Source organism: Anolis carolinensis, chromosome 4 (genome assembly GCF_035594765.1).
Source record: "Anolis carolinensis isolate JA03-04 chromosome 4, rAnoCar3.1.pri, whole genome shotgun sequence".
NCBI classification, from domain to species: Eukaryota; Metazoa; Chordata; class Lepidosauria; order Squamata; family Dactyloidae; genus Anolis; species Anolis carolinensis.
In genome coordinates this window covers 28,046,003-28,069,172 of record NC_085844.1, presented here as the reverse complement: position 1 = coordinate 28,069,172, position 23,170 = coordinate 28,046,003, and the positions used below count along the sequence as shown (strand labels likewise).

Here is a 23,170-nt window from a genome sequence, read left to right as displayed (position 1 = left end):
CCTTCTTATGGTGATGGTTTGTTATAAACACAGCTTGAGAGGAAAGCAGTTTTGTAGGAGGAATTATATTTTGTTTATTCTGTGCTGATTATTCTGACATATATTTGTATGTCTTCCAGATTGCCCTGTGTTTGATCTACTTGGCTTCAAATGCAATTGTTCTAGCACTGCAGAAATATGGGGATTATGCTCTGGCCCATCCATCAGCCTGAGGAATATGGGTTGCTGGATTGCACGTGTATATGTACTTGCAGAGAGAGCCACTTATCCTGCTCAGATGATGTAACTTGAAGAACTTGTATTTCTGTTTTATAATTATTATTTTTTTCATCCATTCTGATTCCTTTTGCTATTGTGTCATGTCATTGTAGAGGAGGCATGCAAAACCTGTGGCTTTCCAGGTGTTTTGGACTTCACCTCCCAGAATTATTGACCATCGGACAAGTTGGCTTGGGCTTCCGGGAGTTGGAGGCCCAAACAAATGGAGGCTCACAGGTTGTTCAGGCCTTTTTAAAAGTATGGAACTGTGAATACTGTCTCATCTTGTAATCTCTGCATCCCATTGCAAATGTGAGATGCTTTAGAAGGTAATAATTCTGATGCTGAGTTTAATGAATTCCATTGAGTAAAACACTTTGCCTTAAATAATGTATAGCACTGCAGCACATTTCTTATATAGATATATTTTATTAAAAATATGGAAAGTAGCATAAACATTGAACTCTTTTTTATTTGCCATTGCGATCACTACCTGTATGTTTAAAAGTTTCGAACAGCATTGTAAGACATACTGAAAACTATGCTGAAAGTACTTTATTGAAAACTCATTATGTGTATATGACAAGACTAAACAGCTTAAAATGTTTTCACTTTTTTCAAGAATGTATGAAAGGTTTAAGATATTTATATGTAGAGAATTATCAACTTGATTGATGATCAAAACTATCCTATATAATACTTTTAAAAATACATAATTATTAAAAGTGCTACCTATAGAAAATAGAGAATAAAGGGTGGGGGAAAGGAAATTAATCTATTTTCTCCAAAATATTTAGAGGCGTTTTAAGTTTCTTTTACTTTTGGCACTTCCTGGCAGGGCATATTTTGTATTTTGCCATTTCCAAGATGAAGTGCTACAATCTCTTGATCCATGAAAATCGCATAAGCATAAACTGCAGAAGTCAAATGCACAATCTTCTCGGCTACAGAGTCCACGTTTTTTAAAGGATTCGTATTTGGCAGGACTCTGACACTTTGGGCAGGGCTTTAAAGCTTCACCAGTGAAGAGGGTTTGGGCAACCTGTTCCAGGAGAATAGACAATCTTTAGAATATAGTCATACATTCATTTTGGGGAAAAAATGTTACCATATATAGTCATGTATAAGTCACAGGCAGGTTTGAGGGTAAAAACTATGGATTTTGATATGAATTGTGGATAAATCAAGGGTCATTCCTGCTTGCCACTGCCATTTTTCCCATCCTGGTATTCAAAAAGGCCAGAAGTAGCCCCATAGAAGAGAAAGTAGAGAGGCTCAGTCCTTCTTTTGGGTTCTCCCAGGACCACCAGAGAAGGTAATGACTCCTTGTAATATGAGTTATAGTATAGTGCTTACATTGACTCATGGATAAGTTGACCTAAGTTTTGAGGGTTGGGTTTTCAGCAAAAAATTTTAGAATTATACATCAGTATATACAGTAAATAATTCTTTGTCATGTTATACATTTCAGTAAGTTACATTAGTAAATTGATTTTTTAAACAGAAATATATTAAGAAGGAATTTTTACCACATGGTAAGAAGTAAGAGGCACTTGGTAAAATGTAACGTGAAAGCCTGTTACTTTCCATGCTAAATCTTCCAGAAATCCTCACTTATGCTTGCCAGCCAAAAGGGCAAATTAGACATACGCTTTTTCCACAGTAACCCTGTAGAATTAAGTTCTAGGTTTCTCTGTTTTGTTCTCACAGTTGCTTTTATTTGCTTACCTTTACATATGCTTCATGTTTACTAGTTGATTGAAGAATGGAGCTGCATCCCTGAGGTGTCAAAGATTTATTTAAAACAGGCTGTGTTTTTAATGCTGGAGATTTTCCTTGAGCTTGGACTGGCCGTAGTGCAAGTCTAGTCATCATTAGTCTAGTAGCAGCATCTTCAGCATTCGCTATGTTTCTCTGTTAAATTTACCAAACACCAGAGATTACATTTGTAAAAGCAATTTACCACTGTATGTGAGATACATTTTTGAAGAGAACTGCTATAACATATTACATAGGGCAATGATGGGCAATCCTTTGCACTTGGTGTGTCAAAATTCACCAAAAAACCTAGCATGACTTGGGTGGTGTGTCACTTCGAGAAAAAAAACCCATAATTTCACAATATATATAGTTTTAAATAACAAAAATATATAATTGTAATATATAACTGTATTTAATAAATCAAAAACTATTTACTACCATTATTTCCATGTACAACAACCTATGGTACCTCTTGCAGTTTCCACGCTGATTTCTATCTATTGTAGTTTCAATGTAGTCATGAATAATGAATAATATAATGAATAATATAATAGTAATAATATACTACAATAATAATAGAATGTGTATGTGTGTGTGTGTATGTATGTGTGTATATATATATACACACACACACACACACACACACACATATACAGTAGAGTCTCACTTATCCAAACCTCGCTTATCCAAGTTTCTGGATTATCCAAGCCATTTTTATAGTCAATGTTTTCAATATATCATAATATTTTGGTGCTAAATTCGTAAATACAGTAATTACAACATAACATTACTGCGTATTGAACTACTCTTTCTGTCAAATTTGTTATATAAAGATGTTTTGGTGCTTAATTTGTAAAATCATAACCTAATTTGATGTTTAATAGGCTTTTCCTTAATCCCTCCTTATTATCCAAGATATTCGCTTATCCAAGTTTCTGCTGGCCCGTTTAGCTTGGATAAGTGAGAGTCTACTGTGTGTGTGTGTGTGTGTGTGTGTGTGTGTATATATATATATATATATATATATATATATATATATATATATATACACATACATGTCAGAACCCTGCTACTAGAGCCTGGATGTGGCTCTGAGTTTCAGGGTCACTGACATTGATAAGACACCTGCGTCCCAGGACTCGGAGGAGAAACGGCTGATGGACTTGGCGGGGAATTTGCGCGGGGTTTTACTGAGCGGGAAGAGACTGTTCAAATGAGGGGGAGGGTATATAAAGGAGGGTTGGCCGGAGCCTCCCATTCTTGGCTTTTCTGATGTTCATGTTTCCTACAGTAAAAGTTCCTGGTGATACCACAAAGAGTCTCATGTGTTCATTCAGGAGCGGCTGTGGTGAGCTGACACTAAGCCGGTATCTGAGTATGCGGAGGAGTTCCAATGCCTCGCTGAAAAGGTGCCGGAATGGTCTGCAGTGACAAAGATAGAACTCTTCAAAGAGGGGCTCAGGCGGGAGATCCTCTCCTGGGCGGTGCATCGTGATGAGCCTGACACACTGCGCGGATGGATTCAGCTGGCGGGGCGCATCGAGACATCGCTGGCCCAGGCGAGGAGGCACCGAGGAGGGCTACAGCAGCGGCCGCAGATGAAAGAGGGGAGCCGGAAGGAGGGATCAACCCCAGCCGGGAGGAGAACGGAGCCGACAGGGAACGTGAGCACCAGCAGGAGGGGCTGCTTCGTGTGCGGCCGTTTGGGCCACAGGGCTGCCGAGTGCTGGCAGAGAAAAGGGGAAGGCGGAGGCCCGCCCAAACCAAGAGCCGTGGCAGGGAAACGCGCCGAGGAAGAACCACCGATGAGGCACCACTCGGGGGGGTTGGTAAGTCAGGACAAAGCCATGATAGTGGTCCCCATTCAGCTGGAAAGTGGCAGCAAACAAGCAACCTGCAAAGCATTTGTGGATTGTGGATGTTCCAGGAACATCATCTCCCCTGAATTAGCCGAGGGATTGGGATGCGAAAGAACGAACCTAGAATCCCCAATAGCTTTTTCGCAGTTGGACGGATCCACAGCATCGGGATCATTAGCTAAGTACAGTGCCGAAGATGTAAAGTGTAAGATAGGGAGTTGGGAAGGAAAGGTGTCATTTGTGATATCACAAATAGCCAGCTATAATGTTATACTAGGCATGCCATGGCTGGGGCAGGCCAACCCGCAAATCAACTGGGAGGATAAGAGCATGATCTTCAGGATGAAGTTGGAAGGAGGGAGCCAGGAAGTGGAAAGGGAGCCGGGGAAAAGGGGGGAGGAAGACTCTATCAGGATAGCAGAACTGGCAGATAAATTACCCCCAGAGTATCGGGATTTTGTGGACGTATTTGATGAGAAGGAAGCAGACAGTTTCCCACCGAAGCGGAGAGTTGAAGTGAAGATAGAGCTAGTCCCAGGAGCAGAGCTTCCTAAGGCAAAAATATACCCAATGTCGGCTAGGGAAAAGGAGGAACTGAGAAAATACATTGATAAAAACCTAGCGAGGGGTTTCATAGAGCCTTCAAATTCCCCTCTAGGGGCGCCTGTGTTGTTCAGGCGCAAAAAGGACCAAACGCTGAGGCTCTGCATTGACTACAGGGGCCTGAATGCAATCAGTTCTGGAAATAAATACCCCCTACCTTTAGTGAAGGACTTGATCGCCCAGTTATCGGAGGGACAGATATTCACTAAATTGGACTTAATTGAAGCGTACCATAAATTGCAGATTAAACCAGAGGACAGGTGGAAGACGGCCTTCTCCTGTGCATTCGGATTATTCAATTATCGTGTGCTCCCTTTCGGTTTGTGCGGCGGAGGCGCAGCGTTCATGCAATTAATCAACGAAGTGTTGCATCCATTGTTGTACAAGGGAGTCTTTGTTTTTTTAGATGACATATTGTTAGTATCTCGGACTAAGGAGCAACACATAGAACTAGTCAGGGAAGTCCTGCAAAAGTTGAGAGAAGCAAAACTGTATGCGAAGCTTGCCAAGTGCGAGTTCAATAAAGACCAGATAGACTTTCTGGGGTATAGGATTTCCTCCCAGGGAGTGGCGATGGACCCTGCGAAGGTAGAAGACGTGAGGGGGTGGGAAGCCCCCAAAACACGGAAGCAGCTGCAATCCTTCCTAGGGTTCGCAAACTTCTATAGAACATTTATCAAGGACTTTGCGCGCCTCACTTTGCCATTAACGGATTTGTTAAAGACTAAAGGTAGGGGAGAAACAGCCAAAGTGAAGGCCCCAGGGGCCAAACTGACCTGGACAATAGAATGCCAGGAAGCTTTCGAAGCCCTTAAAAAGCGTTTTACTGAGGAGCCTGTCCTACAGCACCCTGATATGTCTAAAGCCTTTGTATTACATTGCGATGCGTCAGACCGGGCATATGGGGCAGTTCTGCTACAGAAAGACGAGGGGGGGAACCTGAAGCCATGTGGCTATCTGTCAAAAAAGTTTAGCGATACAGAAAAAAACTGGCCGATTTGGGAGAGAGAAGCCTTAGCGATTCTAAAAGCACTAGAGTGCTGGAGACACTTCCTGGAAGGAAGTGGAACACCGTTTGAGGTGTGGACTGACCATAGAAATTTACAGTATCTAAGATCCCCTCGTAAACTATCAGCGAAGCAAATTAGATGGGCCCAATATTTCAGCCGTTTTGATTTCAGACTCAGATTCTTCCAGGGGAAACATAATATACTCGCTGACGCTCTCTCTCGGATGCCTCAGCACGGGGGAGGAATTCAGGAATCTGAAGGGAGTATTTTTCTTGATAAGCAATGGGGCCTGGCAGTACTAACTCGAGCACAAGCGGCCAAAGAAAACAAACGTACTGCCATTTCCACGGGGGGAGGAGAAATATGGGAGGAAGAGTTGAAGCGAGCGTATGGAATGGACAAATGGTTACAAACTAACAAAGAAAAGGGAGAATTGTGTGGGGATTTGGTGTTTGTAAATAAGAAATTGTATATTCCTGAATGTTTAAGACGAGAAATGTTAAGGAAGTACCATGATAACAAGGGTGCGGGTCATCTAGGCCCCACCAGGACTATTAAACTGTTGGCCAAACAATGCTGGTGGCCCGGAATGAGGAAAGACGCCAGGGGATACGTCACGCAGTGTGAATTATGTGCAGAGGGAAAAACACCACCGGGGAAGCCCCAGGGGCTATTGCAGAAGGCGGTGGAGCCCATGAGGCCATGGGAATGCGTAGCCATGGATTTTGTAGGCGAACTACCCCCCAGCAGAGGCCACAGATACATTTGGACAATATTGGACCTATTCTCAAAACAGGCACACTTTGTGGCTCTGCCAAAACTTCCTTCAGCTGAAAAACTTGCTGATTTGTATGTGAAGCATGTATATCGCCTACATGGGTGTCCCGACAAGATAATTAGTGACCGGGGAGTCCAATTTACTGCAAAATTTTGGGGAAAATTCTTACAGCTGTTAGGAGCAGAAAGGAACCTGAGCTCGGCCTTTCATCCCGCGACCAACGGGGGGGTCGAACGTACCCAACAGACACTGTGCCAATTCTTAAGGATGTACACCAATTATAGACAGGATGATTGGGCGGACCTTCTTCCGTTTGCTGAGATGGCTTTTAACGGGGCCGTACATTCGGCCACAGGTCGTGCCCCATTCGAAATAGTATACGGACAGGAGGTGGCACCTTTCCCCAGGCTACCCGAGTGGAAGGAAGGGGAGGGCCAGACCGACGAGGAATGGCCGGCCAAAATCAAGCAAGGGTGGCAAACCGTGGTAGAGGCATTGCGGGAAACACAAAAGAAGTACAAGCTCTTTGCGGATCGTAGGCGCCGAGAGGGGGACAAATTGGGCGAAGGAGATCTGGTTTGGCTGAGCACAAAAAACCTGAAATTGGGGTTCCCATCCAAGAAATTGGCTCCACGCTATATAGGGCCATTCAGGGTAGCAAAAAGAATAAACGAAGTGACCTATGAGCTGAGGCTACCAAAGGACCTAGGAAAGGTACACCCGGTATTCCATTGCAGCCTGTTAAAAAAGTATAAAGGAACTCTGGACAGCGGAGAACAATAGTTGTGTTTAATCTTTTCCTTCCAGGACGAAGGGGAGGAGGACGCCATGTCAGAACCCTGCTACTAGAGCCTGGATGTGGCTCTGAGTTTCAGGGTCACTGACATTGATAAGACACCTGCGTCCCAGGACTCGGAGGAGAAACGGCTGATGGACTTGGCGGGGAATTTGCGCGGGGTTTTACTGAGCGGGAAGAGACTGTTCAAATGAGGGGGAGGGTATATAAAGGAGGGTTGGCCGGAGCCTCCCATTCTTGGCTTTTCTGATGTTCATGTTTCCTACAGTAAAAGTTCCTGGTGATACCACAAAGAGTCTCGTGTGTTCATTCAGGAGCGGCTGTGGTGAGCTGACACATACATACATAAATGTAATGTGCATAATTCTCATGGAGTAAACAACAAAACCACTGGATCAAATCACACCAAATTTGGCCACAAAAGGCATTAGTCATACAATCAATCTGCATGCTGCAGCGTGTCAGCAAAAATGGCTAGGCGTGTCAGTGTTGACACGCGTGTCATAGGTTGGCCATCACTGACATAGGGTAAATAGGCCATCTCAAATAAAGTACTCTAACACAAAATTCCTATAAAATTATTTCAATAGTGCAGCAGCTCTTTCAACAGACAACTGTTTTTCATGTTTAATAATCTGCCAACTCAGATATAATACAACCATTAAGCAGATAGAGGGCACTGCTCAGGCCATTTGGCCTTCATGTTGCTTTCATCAACTTTGTGCATACCATAGATGACACACAACAGTTTTTGGCCTTTAGCGAACAGTTTAGTGAAAGAGATTTTCACTAGCTCTTGAGAAGCAAAAAATTGTTTGGTTACAAAAAACAACAACAACAAAAACAAACAAGATGTACTCTTGTATATCAATGATTTCATAAAGATTGAAACACTACCTTGTGTTTGCATAGTGCGTATCTGTACTCCCACAGTTTCATGTTAGTTGTGCTATACTACCCTTCTTGTTCCACTGTGATCCTTCCTTGTTCCACTATAAACTGAAAATGCCCAGTAGCTTTTTCTAATCTCATTGAATAAAGTGGCACATTAATACATGTTTGACACCAAGAGGATTCTAATCAATACATATACTTGAAGAGTAGCTGAATTCTGATCCTTTCATTTAGTGAATATGTGTATACAGAAGAACAAATACAATGAAAGCTTTTCCTTAAATATTTGCAGTTATCTCTAGTCATCTTTCTGTTCATGCCTCCCCAAACAGCTCTGAAAATGCTTATACACTGATATGTTACCTTAGTCGCTGCTCTCAGCTGTTTAATGTAGAACTTCCTCCTCCGATTTGCTTGTTTATCCAATACAATAATTTCCCGCCAATTTTGACAGACATTCCACATGCTGGAACAACAAAATGTTATAAGCTAGTATTCAAACATTGCATAGGAATATAGTAGATTGAACTGCTTTGTCCTAAATAATGTATTTGAAATGAAGATCCATCTTGATAGATCTGAAGAAAACTGGAGTCTACATGAAAACAAAGCTTGGAGACCACAGTGCTAGAGCGAGGAGAGAAGATACCAGTATTACGTATATTATTCTCCATATCTCAAATATTGGGTAATTTGAAAGATGTCACATAAAATTGAGGGCAGATCCAGATTAGATATATGTTCCGATAACTCAGTTAAAAACACAGATCATTTCATTGTGCCTGCTCACATTCATTTCTTGTTAAATATTTACACAAACCTTGCATTTGTTTGTAATCTATAAAATGTTTACTATTTTCAAGCATATTCCCATCTTGGTAATCAATATGTGGGCAATCACCTAGCATAGGGACATTAACATTATAGCAGACAATAGAATGGGGAGAGGTGGCAAGCTTTGCTTTGGTGTTTCCATGTAAGAGAGGAGGAAGGAATTGGAGTTTCAGTCTCACCATATTGAGAAATGCATTTGCAATACATATAAATAATGGTAATAAAAGTTATATACCGTAGAATTTAACATTATAATGAAATAAAATTTAAAGATGAATTGGTGTGTGTGTGTGTGTATAGATATTATAGATAAAGGTAAAGGTTTCCCCTGATGTTAAGTCCAGTCGTGACCGACTCTGGAGGTTGGTGCTCATCTCCATTTCTAAGCCGAAGAGCCGGCGTTGTCCATAGACACCTCCAAGGTCATGCGGCTAGCATGACTGCATGGAGCGCCGTTATCTTCCCGCCGGAGCGGTACCTATTAATCTACTCACATTTGCATGTTTTGAACTGCTAGGTTGGCAGGAGCTGGGGCTAACAGCAGGTGCTCATTCTGTTCCCGGGATTTGAACCTGGCACCTTTCGGTCTGCAAGTTCAGCAGCTCAGCGCTTTAACACACTGTGCCACCAATTATAGATACATATAGAGAAATATGAAGGAAGGGAAGCTCAAAGTTCATTGAAATGATAGGATAGTCCAGCAGTGAAACACAAAATCAAAAAATCATCTTAACCAAAATATTGTTTCAAAATATCCAATAATTAATAATAAATGAGAGTTTGAGATAGTTGAAAAATTCGAGGAGATAATGTTGATGAGCTAAAAAAAATGGCTAACATAGAAAATGTGGCAAATTTTAGAAGGGGGGTGGCAAGTCTTATTCAAATGATGATGATGTAACATATGTCGACAGGCCCTATATCTCAGGATCTGATCCCAGGGTTTCTGTTTATCCCAGATTATCTCACAGCGTGAACTCCTATAATTCAGTTTAAACCAGAAAACCTGGGATCAGATCCTGGGATATAGGGCCTGCCTGGAAGGGCCCTAAGAAGTACAGTAGAGGTGGATACTACAACAGGGAAATACACAAGAGAAAAGAAGCAAAACCTGTACTTGAACTTCTGAACCAGTTAACAGCATTTGTAAAACTCCTGATTTTTTGGGCAGGGGGAAATATTTGTCATGCACCATGTAGTTTTTCCAAATGTGAATTCAACACTAGCAAACCCCAAAACATACAGCATGTTCATATCTTACCAGATGCTCAAAACACAAAATCAGTAGAGAAATGGGACCTACAACAAATATTGCAGTGTAAAAGTACTTCTATTATAACTTCCAGCTATTTAATTCAATCAGTCGTCCTCCTTGTAACCATCAGCCAGCATATTGAATCCTCATAAATTGGTTTATGGGATGACCGGGCTGGGGGGGGGGGGGGGGGGGCTTCGTGTTTTTCTATCAATTTTTCTAAAAAAGTATTTTAGAAAGTGAACATATTTGTTATACCTATGCAAATATTGGTACCTTCATGATATACTATCTCTCGCTTGTTCATGAATCGTGCCTTTATAGGCAATCAAAGAATTAATGTCATTAATAGTACATATGAGTTCCTATCGGTTATATATGGACAATATCACTGAGGAACACTGAGAAAGTTTATAATCTTTCAAATTATCTCTCTTACCTGCATAGGCTTTCCACAGTCAGGATATCTAAAATCATAGTAAGAACATGTTTTAAATGTCTGTCTCTCAATTCTGTTAATATATCTAATTTTTTGATGCCCATTTTCTTGCCAATGAGTTGAGCAACGACACACTTTAACAGTGAAATGTCAAGTCCACCAGTATTATTCAACAAATCACTTTCTTCCTTTTTTTTACTTCTGTTTTGCATAAAGAGTGTGTGAATTAGTTGCAAAGCTGGAGTCCTTGAGAGATTTTCAGGATTTGGAACCATGCATCTATTGTCATTCGCACTGAAAACCAAGTCACTGTCTTCATTGCTACATCCAGCAGATATTTTTAGATCGCATTTTGAATTTGAAAAAGTGCTGTCATTTTCTTCTTTTTCTGATTGTGAACCACGTTCTGAAAGAGTTGACAGTCTTCTTGATCGCTGTAGCTTTCTTAACTTTCTTTTAGACTTTACAGTGCTAGATGGTTCACTGCATTTCCGAAGTTCTTGGAAAGAACCATCATGCTCAGAGGATGAATCTTCCGATTTATCACAGCTAAGGGCTTTGTAGCTAATACTATCAGGAGTTAATAGGCTCAAGTTACCAATTTCTGTAACCGGAGGTGTAGTTATTTCAGCTATGGTAAGATGAAATCCTTCTACAATACTATTGATGGGTGTGATAGATTTATCATCATTTGTTCTAGGCAACCTACACTGAGGAGTTCCAACTAATTTTGAACACGTATTTTTGTCATTAATACTTTGAAGGGCACTGTCAAAGAAACAGCTGTGTGTGTCTGCAGAGAACTGAGGCTGGATTGGGGACAAACTCGGTTCTGACAAAAGATTGCCTTTGGGCTTTGAATCATCTATTGTAGAAGTCCTCTGTTGAGAAAATGCAAGTCTCAGTCTCTGAGAACCTGAAATAGTGTCTTCGCTTTTTAAAGTACTGGTAGCCAATGGCTGATAGCTTTTGTCTCTTGGAGAATCCAAAGCACTTTTTGAAATTCTTTCATCAAAACTGTGAAAGAGAGATGAACATGTCTTTTTACAGCTGTTTCCTGAAGGTGATAGTTGTCTTTCCGAACATCCCAAGGCACCAGCTGACGCTGCTTTGGATACAAGCAATCTTCTGCGAATTGATAATTCTTTTTTAGCAATTCTGGGTGTTTCAGAATAGTCTGTATGTATACTGGCTTCCTTCCTTCCTGATAATAAGGTAGTATTATGTTTATTTTCAATGGAAGATGACACTGAAGCACATAAACTACTAGGGTGGGCATGTTTAGAATACTCAGGCAGACCTCTGTCGTTCTGTTCTCTTTTATGTTCTGCTTCTGCATAATTAAAGCTTTGGTCTTTTAATGATTCGTTGTAGCCACTGTCATAAAATATGGAAGGAGAGCCAGGATCTTTAAAACTAAAGTAGCTTGTATTGTTGCCAGGAGAAGGTAGTCTGACTCTTTTAAAAATATTAGAGAGGATTGAATTACTTTCTGACATCTTGTGTTTAGAACTGGATGTGCTCTGTAAAGGGAAAATATTTATATCAGAAATCATGAAAATAATTTTGTCTAATTTCATACATTGGTGCTCTGAGTAAACCACAGAATATTTATGTGCGACTGGTCTCCTGAGGCGATATTCCTACTTTCCCCTCTCTGTGACATGACCCCCAACTTATCCATGGGTTATATCAAATTTCATAATGTTGGCCCCTAAACCTATCCTCAACTTATACATAAGGTCAACATATACATGAGCATATAGCTGACCTTTGTGTTATATACCTGTTACAAAGTAAAATTAAAAACATTTCATATTATCTTGTAATACACAATGTTTCACTATGTATCTTGTAAGATTCCACTCTTGCCACTTCATCATTAAAGGATGGAGCCCCTGATGGCACAACGTGTGTGCCATCAAGACTGCTGACCAAAAGGTCAGCAGTTCAAATGCGGGGAGCGGGGTGAGCTCCTGTCTATCAGCTCCAGCTTCCCATGCGGGGACATGAGAGAAGCCTCTCACAGGATAGTAAACATCTGGATGTCCCCTGGGCAACTTCCTTGCAGTCGTCCAATTCTTGCACACCAGAAGCAACTTGTAGTTTTTCAAGTCGCTCTTGAAACACACACAAAAAAAAACCCATTAAAGTATTATCATGTCTGATGGTACATACTCACAAATAATTATATTACCATTTATCCACTTCTGAATATACTTAGAGATTTATTGTTTATACTTTGAAGGAATACCATAATTCAGAGGCTAATAAATTTGAAGCATAAAAATCCTCAATGAAAATGTATTGAATTCATTTCTATCATCAGAAGCAATATGTCATTCTGCATTAGCTGCTGGAGTTTGGAAGTTGAAGAATGAGCTTTCAGTCATGTCCTAACAGTAAGCTTCCCATGGGTGACTGATTAGCTACTGTGTGAGCAGGGTGCTGGATTCAACAAACTTTTTATCTTATTCAACATGGCTCTTATGTGCATATACACTGGTCACATACAATTAACAAAGTATACAGTACTTCACTATGTATCTTGTAAGTTGCCACTCTTGCCACTTCACCCTTAAAATGTTATCATATAAATGGCAGAAGCCAGGAGATTTAAGAATTGATATTACAAAAGTGGGTCACTTTTGTAATATCAATTCTTAAATCTCCTGGCTTCTGCCATGGGTCATCAAGGAACTGCCTGAAGCCAGTATACATTGCTGATTACCTTATACAGGAGCCAACACATCCAATGGAAAATTATTGTTTGCCAGAAGCTGGTACCTGTCTTAGAAAGGAATGGAAAAGAACACAGAATTGGATCGTCTCAAAAGCGAAACACTCCTGAAGAAACACACACAGTGATGAGATGTAGATTAAATTAAATACGCAGATTCAGTTTGTAGTTATATGCAGTACTGCTTTTATTTTCTTTCAACATAAAAAGGACATTTAAAAAACTTCTGTAGTATTTTGTGAATGTTGCTTTACAAATATTCTCCTGCCCTTACTTGCACCCAAAACCAAGTTTTATTTCACACTAAGAGATACTAAAGTAGCTCCTTTTGGCTCCCAATAAGTTTCCAATCCCAATTCAAAGTGCAGGTTATTACCTACAAAGCCCTAAATAGTTTAAGTCTGGCCTATCTTCGTGACCACATTCCCCCCCCCCCCATGAACCAGAAAGGGCTCTAAGACTGGCCACGGAGGCCCTCCTCTCAGCCCTGCCACCTTCTCAAATGTGGTTGGTGGGGACGAGAGAGAAGACCTTCTCAGTGGTGGCCTCCCAGCTTTGAAACGTCCTCCCAAGGGAGATTAGGCAAGCCCCCAAAGTGTCCTTCTTCCATAGGGACCTGAAGACCTGGCTGTTCAAACAAACTTTTGAGAATGCCTGATCCTTAGGTGATCTACGAATTTGTTATGCAGCCATGCCCTCCTCCCATGGTTACAGCTCTGAACTTATTCCTATTCCCTTGCCCTATTTTTACAGCCTGGCCATGTTTACATTAGCTACCACCATTGACAGATGAGTGCTGTTTTATTCTGAGTTTTATGTTGTTGTTTACATGCATGCTTATATGGTTTATTCAATTGTATTTTATAATGTGTTTTATTTCTTGTCCTGCTTTTTAGGCACCTTGTGCCTTGTGTAAACTGACCCGAGTCCCTTCGGGGAAATGGTGGCGGGATACAAGAATTAAAGTTATTATCATTATTAGTATTATTTTAGTATTTTTCCTCAATCAAATCTGTTCAGCATCTGTAAAATTCAGCGATATATTTAAATCCATTTACTTTGACAGATATAAAGGGTATACATTCACAAATAACCGTATTACTGTTTATCGACACTTGCTCTGTAAAGTGGAATAATACCTTCGTAATATAAAAATGTATTATTTTTAAAACCCCTTACAACTGAATCATTACCATCTATCACATATGATTTCAATGTTACATTTCTAAATAAAATGGAGGAAAACACAGTGGTGGAAGAATTCCCAGCCTTTGATTCTAAGCATTAAAGTGGATTATATTTTTACTATAGACTTTCTACAAGGACTATCAAATCATTGTATACATACGATGTAAAAGAAGTCTACTGGGGGCTCATCGGGTTTGTTGACTAAGCATATTTAAATGATGATTTATTTATTCTTTCCAACTACCTGAACTGTTAAGTTAGGCAATCATGAGTATTTATTACTGTACTAACTAAACAATATGGATATTTATTTTTCATCTCATGGAGAAAATCTATTCTGCTCAGTCGATGCCAGCCCAATCATCTGAACAGTTACAGATGCTTAGAGCTCAATCCTATGTATATTTTATATAGAAATTACTCCCACTTTGTTCAGTGGGTTTTCCAAATATGTGCCAAAATCTACAGAATTATTTTTCATGGAACTCAAGTGATGGATAGACTTCATCCAAGTGGAATTGCCTAATGTACTCTTGCTAGCTGATCTACCAGCCCGAATTCGGTGCAAAAGACAGGCTGAATTATTTGGGTGTGTTGTGCTAATTGTTCACTTTTTAAAAGAAGGTTGCACAGTAATGGCAAGGAAAGATGCTGCTCTAAACAGCATATTTCTCCAGTGTCTTACATTTCCTTCACAGCCACAGTGACCACGTTTAGATCACCAGCAGGATTCTGGCCATGCAATAAGAAGCACAGAATTCTGAACCCAGGTATTTCTTTGTTATGTCTGGCCTTATAACACCTCTATACAAAAAAATAAATAAATCCCTAATCTACCATTGCACTCGAGCAATGAAAATTTAGGGGTCATTTTGTTGCTGCTATTGTTGAACAACTGGGAATTGGCAGTCCTTATCCATCTATTGCAAACTATCCAGAACACTACAAATACATTCAGATCTTCCTTCTAGCCAGGCTTAATCTTGTTTTGTTTTATGTTTACAGACAAAGCAAAACATAGCTTTATTCTGTCTCTAAACAGGCATATTTTAGCAGAGCAAATAGCATGTGTTAAGGATGAAGGAAGACTTCCAATTATGCTCCAAAATGGAATATACTGAGCTGCAAATCAACATGTTTTGTTTTTATAACAATCAGTTACTAAATGTGTTTGGGTGGAAAATATATAAATGTTAAAACTGGAAACTTGATTTAAATCATTGTCTTAAACTCATCTTTCTTCTCAGCAATCTACAATAAATACAACCTATGAAGGACTTATTATTATTATTATTATTATTATTAATAATAATAATAATACATGCCAGACATCACGGTTGTGGAATAGAAAAAGGTTTGGATTATTGATGTCGCCATACCAAGTGACAGTCAAATTGACAAAAAACAACAGGAAAAACTCAGCTGTTATCAGGACCTTAAAATCGAACTGCAAAGGCTCTGGCATGAACCAGTACAGGTGGTCCCGGTGGTAGTCGGCACACTGGGCGCCATGCCAAAAGATCTCAGCCGACATTTGGAAACAATAAACATTGACAAAATTATGATCTGTCAACTGCAAAAGGCCACCTTACTGGGATCTGCACACATCATCCGAAAATACATCACACAGTCCTAAACACTTGGGAAGTGTTCGACTTGTGATTTTGTGATATGAAATCCAGCATATATATCCCATTTGCTCTGTCATACTCTGTCTTTTTGTCAATAATAATAATAATAATAATAATAATAATAATAATAATATATATCCCACACCTATCTCCCTGAAGGAACTCAGGACAGTTTTCAACAAAAGAATGGCAAACATTCAATGCCGTAATAAACCAACAAAAACAAATAAACAACCCAACCAAATCCCAGAAATAAATCCACATATAAAATAAACTTATTTTAAGATTATCTTAAGTTTTGTTTACTTAAACAGTTGACTCTCACTACAATTCACATTCAGAATAAAAAATAAAAAAGACTTCCACTGGGATCAGAAAAGTACTCAGATATGCCTTTAGATCTTGGCCAATATTTGCAGTGGTTCTTCAGAAATGCTGTACTTACCCTGCTGGATTCACAAGGAGATTGTAGTTTTAAAAGGTATTCCAGAACTCTATAGACATTACCTAGAATGCTGAAGAGAAAGTATGTGATGATACAAAAGTTTCCTGGATTTCATAAACATGTCTATATAGTAAGCTCTCTTAAGATTGAATCCAAGTTACAAGCTGCACATAAATCAGCATTTATCACATATTGGGAATCAGTGAATAATATAAATACAAACTCTAAAATTCTGTCCTTAGACTTAGACCTACTGTTAGCCTGTCTTCTACAGGCAGTAGATTGTGACTGCCATAAAATGGCAGCAAATATTTAATTAGTTAATATAGGTTGAATATCTCTTATCTGAAATACTTTGGACCAAATGTATTTGGGATTTATTTCCAAATTTTGGGATATGTGCATTTGCATGTACATACAACGCAAGCTATCTTGGAGATGAGATCAAAATCTAAGCATAAACTTTATGTTTCATATACATCTTATATCCATAGCTTGAAGGTATTTTTATACAATGTTTGTATTAATTTTGTGTATGAAAGTTTGTGTACATTGAACTACTAGAAAGCAAATGTGTCACTATTTCAGGTACCTATGTGGACAATTTTGCAGTATTTCAAATTTTGGGTTTTTTGGATAAGGGATGCCAAGCCTGTATTGGGTTGTATCTACACTGTAGAATTAATGCAGTTTGACACCACTTTAACTGCCATGGTTCAATGCCATGGGATCATGGGAGTTATAGTTTGGTAAAGCACCAGTGCTCTTTGCCAGAAAAGGTCAAAGACCTGTAAAACTACAATTCCCATTATTCCGTAGCATTGAGCCATGCCAATTAAAGTGCCTTAATTATGCACCCCCAGTTTTGTGTCTACTGCTAAATGATGAGGAGAGGTGTTTGGCAGATTATTTCCTTCATTTCCCAAAATAATTTGATTGTCTCCAAATATTTTGCTGCAGGCAGCTATCTGTATGAAACAGGTCAGAGCTGCACTGTCTTCCTAATCTGACCAAGGTGTTTTAAAAATGGACTTTCCATTATTATATAAGAGCTTCGTCTCTTATGATCCATATTTGACACGTTGGGAAAATACATTTGCAGTGCAATCCTATACATGTATGTTTACTGGATTCAATGGCCCTTATTCATGTGTAAAAATAAAGGATTATCTGACTAATACAACATAAATATATTTAAATTAATTCATTGTTTTCCTTGAAAGTTATTTTTAATGGAATGATTGTAGAAGACATGCCTAGTCTGACTAAAACAGTGTGTCCATTTGCCAGGGAACATCCATTATATGCAATAACAAAAATCTAACTTTGAGATCCAGCATAATGTAATGGTTTAAGTGTTGGACTATGACTCTGGGGATCAGGATGCAAATCTTTGTTCAGCCATGGATGTTCACTGAGTGACTCTGAGCAAGTCACATTCTCTCAGCCTCAGAGAAAGTTGCCAAGAAAGAATCGTCTCAGGGTTGTCACAAGTTGGAAATAACTCGAAGGCACTCAACAACTAATCCAATATCACATACAAACTGAGGCAGGCACATTGAATAAATCACTAAATTGAAAGTGAAGGTCACTGACTCAGTGGGTGCATTTAGTATTAGCAATTACGTTTAGAATAATGAGATTTATTTCTGAGCTGAGAGGTTCAAGATAGATCAGGCAACAGCACACACTTCTCTTAAATTATTATCTACATTAAGAAAAAAAATGAAGGCACCAAAGTCAGAACAATAAACATACTAATAATGATACCTGTGAAAAATTATGTAAATAAATATGCCTTTCCTAGAAACAGCTACCTGAAGAAGTTGATAACAACCTAGATTTGACTAATGTCTACTCCAGTTGTTCAGTCTTGTGATTTTAGTGCAAGGACATTCTAAAATTAGGAAGTTTCCACAGTAATACATAATAGTATAATATTTTCCTGCCTTCACCACTGAAAGGACATGGAGAGAGAGAAAAATCCCCATCTACATTCTGTCTTATGTACAACAAGACTCAAGAGTTACTGATTACATTTTGCTTGAGACTGGAGAACTTAGAACAGAAAAGAAGGGAAGTTTGGTAACAATGGAATGGAAAAGTCCCTTTGGAAAAATAGATACTGTGTAGCAGCCCCCAAAAGGGAAATGAAACTTGATGCTTTATATCATTATTATACAATTTATATTGTCATTTAAAATATTGACCCACTTATCTTAGGCTGCAAATCCTCAAACATTTACTAGGAAGTAAAATGTGCTGGAGACAGCTAAAAAAAGCAAGTAAATGAGTCCCAAAGCAAATCAAACCTGATTTATCTCTGGAAGCTGAGAATATTAAACTGAGACTGTCTTGCTTTGGTCATATCATAAGAAGACATGATTCACTAGAAAAGTTGCACACTCTTAATTACCAACCAATGAGAACAAACAGCAGCATATCATATCTCCCCAAGATATATGAGTGCTCAAAGTTGCACATTCTATTATATATTTCAAAGATGCTTAGAAATGGAAACCCAATTGGTGGTCTTAAGCAAGTCACTCTCTCTCACCCTCAAATGAAGGCAAATTTTGCCAGGCGAACTCTGTGATAGGGTTGCCTTAGGTTTGCCATAGGTTTGCACCACTTGAAAGCACAGAGCAGAAGCTTTTATGTTGAGTGAGAACATAGCATTTAAGGGTATAGTAAAGGTTTCCCCTGACATTAAGTTTAGTTGTGTCTAACTCTGGGAGTTGGTGCTCATCTCAATTCCTAAACCAAAGAGCTGGCGTTGTCCAAAGACACCTCCAAGGTCAAGTGGCCGGCATGACTGCATGGAGCACCGTTATCTTCCCGCCAGAGCAGTACCTATTGATCTACCCACATTTGCATGTTTTTGAACTGTTTGGTTGGCAGAAGCTGGGCCTAACAGCAGGAGCTCATCCCACTCCCTGGGTTCGAACCACCAACCTTTCAGTCAGCAACTTAAGCAGTTCAGCGGTTTAACCCTCTGCACCATGGGGCACGGGGGGGGGGGGGGGGGTTGGCTAAAGGATATAGACCTTAGTATATTTGAAATGACAAGGAAGAATCGTTCTGTCCTGCTCAGAAATATAAAGCTACAAATGGGCTTTAGAATGCTTAAATATGAAGCCAAGTGTCTGTTTTAAAGAAAAGCCCCCAGGCAGGAAGCAGCCAGGCCTTGAAACTGCAAGGCTTTCTAATGCTAATCAAGGCGATTAATTACAACATTCACACTTGCCTCCAAGAGACAAGAGTTTTCTCTCTCACCCTGGACCTTCCACAGATAAACCCCACTTGCCTAGTTTCCAATATACCTTACAACCTTTGAGGATGCCTGCCATAGATGTGGGCAAAAGGTCAGGACAGAATGCTTCTAGAACATGGCCATACAGCCCAGAAAACTCACAACAACACTTAAGGAAAGCTGTTTGAACAGAATGTCTTAATACGAGTAAGGTTTTTCGAGACTAATATTTTCAACATCTCACTACAAACTAACAGTGTAAATCAACTCTTAAGGAAGTGCCATTGTTTCCAATGAGAGCTACTCCCAGGTAAGTGTATGCTGTGAGCTTGTAACATTAACTACTCAGAATATTTTCCTCCATCAGCTAGTACAGTAGAGTCTCGCTTATCCAACGTAAACGGGCCGGCAGAACGTTGGATAAGCGAATATATTGGATAATAAGAAGAGATTAAGTTAGGTTAATTAGGTTATGATTTTACAAATTAAGCACCAAAACATCATGTTATACAACAAATTTGGCAGAAAAAGTAGTTCAATATGCAGTAATGCTATGTAGTAATTACTGTATTTACAAATTTAGCACCAAAATATCACAATATATTGAAAACATTGACTACAAAAATGCGTTGGATAATCCAGAACGTTGGATAAGTGAGTGTTGGATAATAAGAAGAGATTAAGGAAAAGCCTATTAAACATCAAATTAGGTTATGATTTTACAAATGAAGCACCAAAACATCATGTTAGACAACAAATTTGGCAGAAAAAGTAGTTCAATACGCAGTAATGCTATGTAGTAATTACTGTATTTACGAATTTAGCACCAAAATATCACGATATATTGAAAACATTGATTACAAAAAATGTGTTGGATAATCCAGAACGTTGGATAAGCGAGGCTTGGATAAGTGAGACTCTACTGTATATTGAAAACATTGACTACAAAAATGCGTTGGATAATCCAGAACGTTGGATAAGCGAGTGTTGGATAAGTGAGACTCTACTGCGTTAAGATAGGTCCTTCAAGTATAACAAAACTGAGTTAGCAAAGATGCTGAGTGTGAGAAATTCCCAACCTTCAAAGCAGGCAACTTACCAAAATTAGTTTGAAAACCAGCAGTTGCTTCAAATGAAGTGCTTCATTATTATTATTGGAGGAGGGAAAATAAAACAAAACAAAAAAACCCAATACCCACTCCAAAAAAAACCCTACTAAATGTATTAACTAAGTAGTAGCATTCTAAATAATTAATATCTCAGGTATAATAATTTGAAGCAAATCAAGGGTTCACACAAAACCAATGAGCACCGAGCCTAGTAACATTCTGGATGCATTCTTACTCTCTTCAGGAGCAAGGATGACAGGAGGAGGGGACACCAAAAGCAGCAACTCTTCATGACACAACTAACAGGAGAGTCACCATAAAAGAGCAAAAGGAGGAGGAGGAGGAAGGGTGGCTCAATGGAAGGGGTTTTAAAGCGGAGACGGACTCGAATTGAGAGAGAGGGTGGCGTCAAAGGAGCGGCGCTGAACTCCTTCTGAGCGTTGCCTCGGAGAAGAAAGAGGCAAAGAAGCATCACCAGCCTGTCCTCCTCCTTCTCTTTCTCCCTGTTGTCTGTCTCAACCGGCTCCTCGCGTGCTCCTCCTCAAGGTTTCCCTCGCTCCATTTTGAACTGCCCGCCTTTCCCAACTGATCAGGCTTCTCCCCTCCTCTTCCTCCTCCTTTTTCTCCTCCTTTGCTGCCAAGGAGAAGAAGCCACAACAAGAAAGCGCAGCCAAGAAGGCAGCAGGCAGCTTCAGCAGGCGAACAAGTAGCTTTTCTGCAACACTACATTGGGTTCAAGATGCTTCTGTAGTAGAAGGGATTCAATTTCACACCACATTCATTTCCATGAGACAATGAAAGACCTTGCAAAACTACACTTCCTACAATTCTGTGGAACTGAGCCACCACCACAGTGAAAGTGACCCTAAACTGCATTGTTTCCACACTGTAGATCAGAGGTGTCAAACTCATTTTCCCATCAGCTTTAGGGTTGCCTTCGAAGAGCCATTGATGGAAAATGGAAACTCAGTGGATACAGAAGACCAAGTACAGTAGAGTCTCACTTATCCAATATAAACGTTGGATAAGTGAATATCTTGGCTAATTAGGAGGGATTAAGGAAAAGCCTATTAAACATGAAATTAGGTTATGATTTTACAAATTAAGCACCAAAACATGTTATAAAACACATTTGACGGAAAAAGTAGTTCAATACGCAGTAATGCTATGTAGTAATTACTGTACAGTAGAGTCTCACTTATCCAACACTGGCTTATCCAACGTTCTGGATTATCCAACGCATTTTTGTAGTCAATGTTTTCAATATATCGTGACATTTTGGTGCTAAATTCATAAATACAGTAATTACTATATAGCATTACTGCGTATTGAACCTTTTCTGTCAAATTTGTCTAACATGATGTTTTGGTGCTTCATTTGTAAAATAACCTAATTTGATGTTTAATAGGCTTTTCCTTAATGCCTCCTTATTATCCAACATATTTGCTTATCCAACATTCTGCCGGCCCGTTTATGTTGGATAAGTGAGACTTGACTGTATTTACAAATTTAGCACCAAAATATCACAATGTTTTGAAAACATTGACTACAAAAATGCGTTGGATAATCCAGAACGTTGGATAAGTGAGACTCTACTGTAGATTGTTTTACCCATTCCGTGGATATGGAGTGCCTGACAGCCCATCTCTTTTGAATGTTCGCCTTGCAGACTGGGGATAATGGGAATTGCAGCCCAACAATACTTGTGGCTCTCATGTCGGCAAAGGGTTAAAAAACATTTTAAATATTAAAAACTTTTGAGTTGCTGTGAGTTTTCCAGGCTGTATGGCCATGTTCCAGAAGCATTCCCTCCTGACGATTCGCCCACATCTAAGGCAAGCATCCTCAGAGGTAGTGAGATCTGTTTGAAACTGGGCAAGTGAGGTTTCTATATCTGTGGAAAGTCCAGGGCGTGAGAAAGAACGCTTGTCTGTTGGAGGCAAGTGTGAGTGTTACAATTGATCACCTTGATTAGCATTGAATTAGCTTTAAGGTGTGGCTGCTTCCTGCCTGGGGGAATACTTTGTTGGGAGGTGTTAGCTGGCCCTGGTTGTTTGTCTAGAATTCCTCTGTATTTGAGTCTTGTTCTTTATTTACTTCCTGATTTTGGGGTTTTTTAAATACTGGTCTCCAAATTTTGTTCATTTTCATGATTTTCTCCCTTCTGTTGAAATTGTCCATTGATTCCGACCATGAAAGCCTTGGACAACACATAATTTGTTTTTATATCCCGCCCTATCTCTCTGAGGGGACTCTGACCTATCCACAAGCTAAACCCACCACTCTCTTGAAGTAATAGAACTGCTGCAGCCTCCCA

At 39.6% G+C, this 23,170-nt stretch overlaps 1 protein-coding gene across 5 annotated transcripts; it reads right to left on the bottom strand.

Moving 5' to 3' along the window:
* Window positions 1-712: 712 nt before the first annotated feature.
* fbxo43 (F-box protein 43) lies at window positions 713-21,499 on the bottom strand. 5 transcript variants are annotated; one of them, XM_062980135.1, is made up of 7 exons: window positions 20,844-21,499; window positions 16,492-16,561; window positions 13,219-13,278; window positions 10,488-12,010; window positions 8,323-8,425; window positions 1,987-2,172; window positions 713-1,300 (listed from the first exon to the last, which is right to left on the bottom strand). In XM_062980135.1, the coding sequence occupies exons 3-7, from the start codon at window positions 13,237-13,239 to the stop codon at window positions 1,052-1,054; spliced, it is 2,082 nt and encodes a 693-aa protein (XP_062836205.1). In that variant the 5' UTR covers window positions 13,240-13,278; window positions 16,492-16,561; window positions 20,844-21,499; the 3' UTR covers window positions 713-1,051. The 5 variants fall into 5 exon arrangements, with proteins under 5 accessions (XP_062836205.1, XP_062836207.1, XP_062836206.1 ...); XM_062980137.1 differs by having other exon boundaries at window positions 13,219-13,274; XM_062980136.1 differs by having other exon boundaries at window positions 21,089-21,499.
* Window positions 21,500-23,170: the final 1,671 nt, after the last annotated feature.

Coding starts and splice junctions, on each gene's coding strand:
- fbxo43 (XM_062980135.1), bottom strand. CDS start 13,239: ATGTGTTGGCTCCTGTATAAG. Junction 2,173..8,322: donor AGCTGAGAGCAGCGACTAAG/GTAACATATCAG, acceptor TAAATTTAACAG/AGAAACATAGCGAATGCTGA. Junction 1,301..1,986: donor AACATGAAGCATATGTAAAG/GTAAGCAAATAA, acceptor CTCCTGGAACAG/GTTGCCCAAACCCTCTTCAC.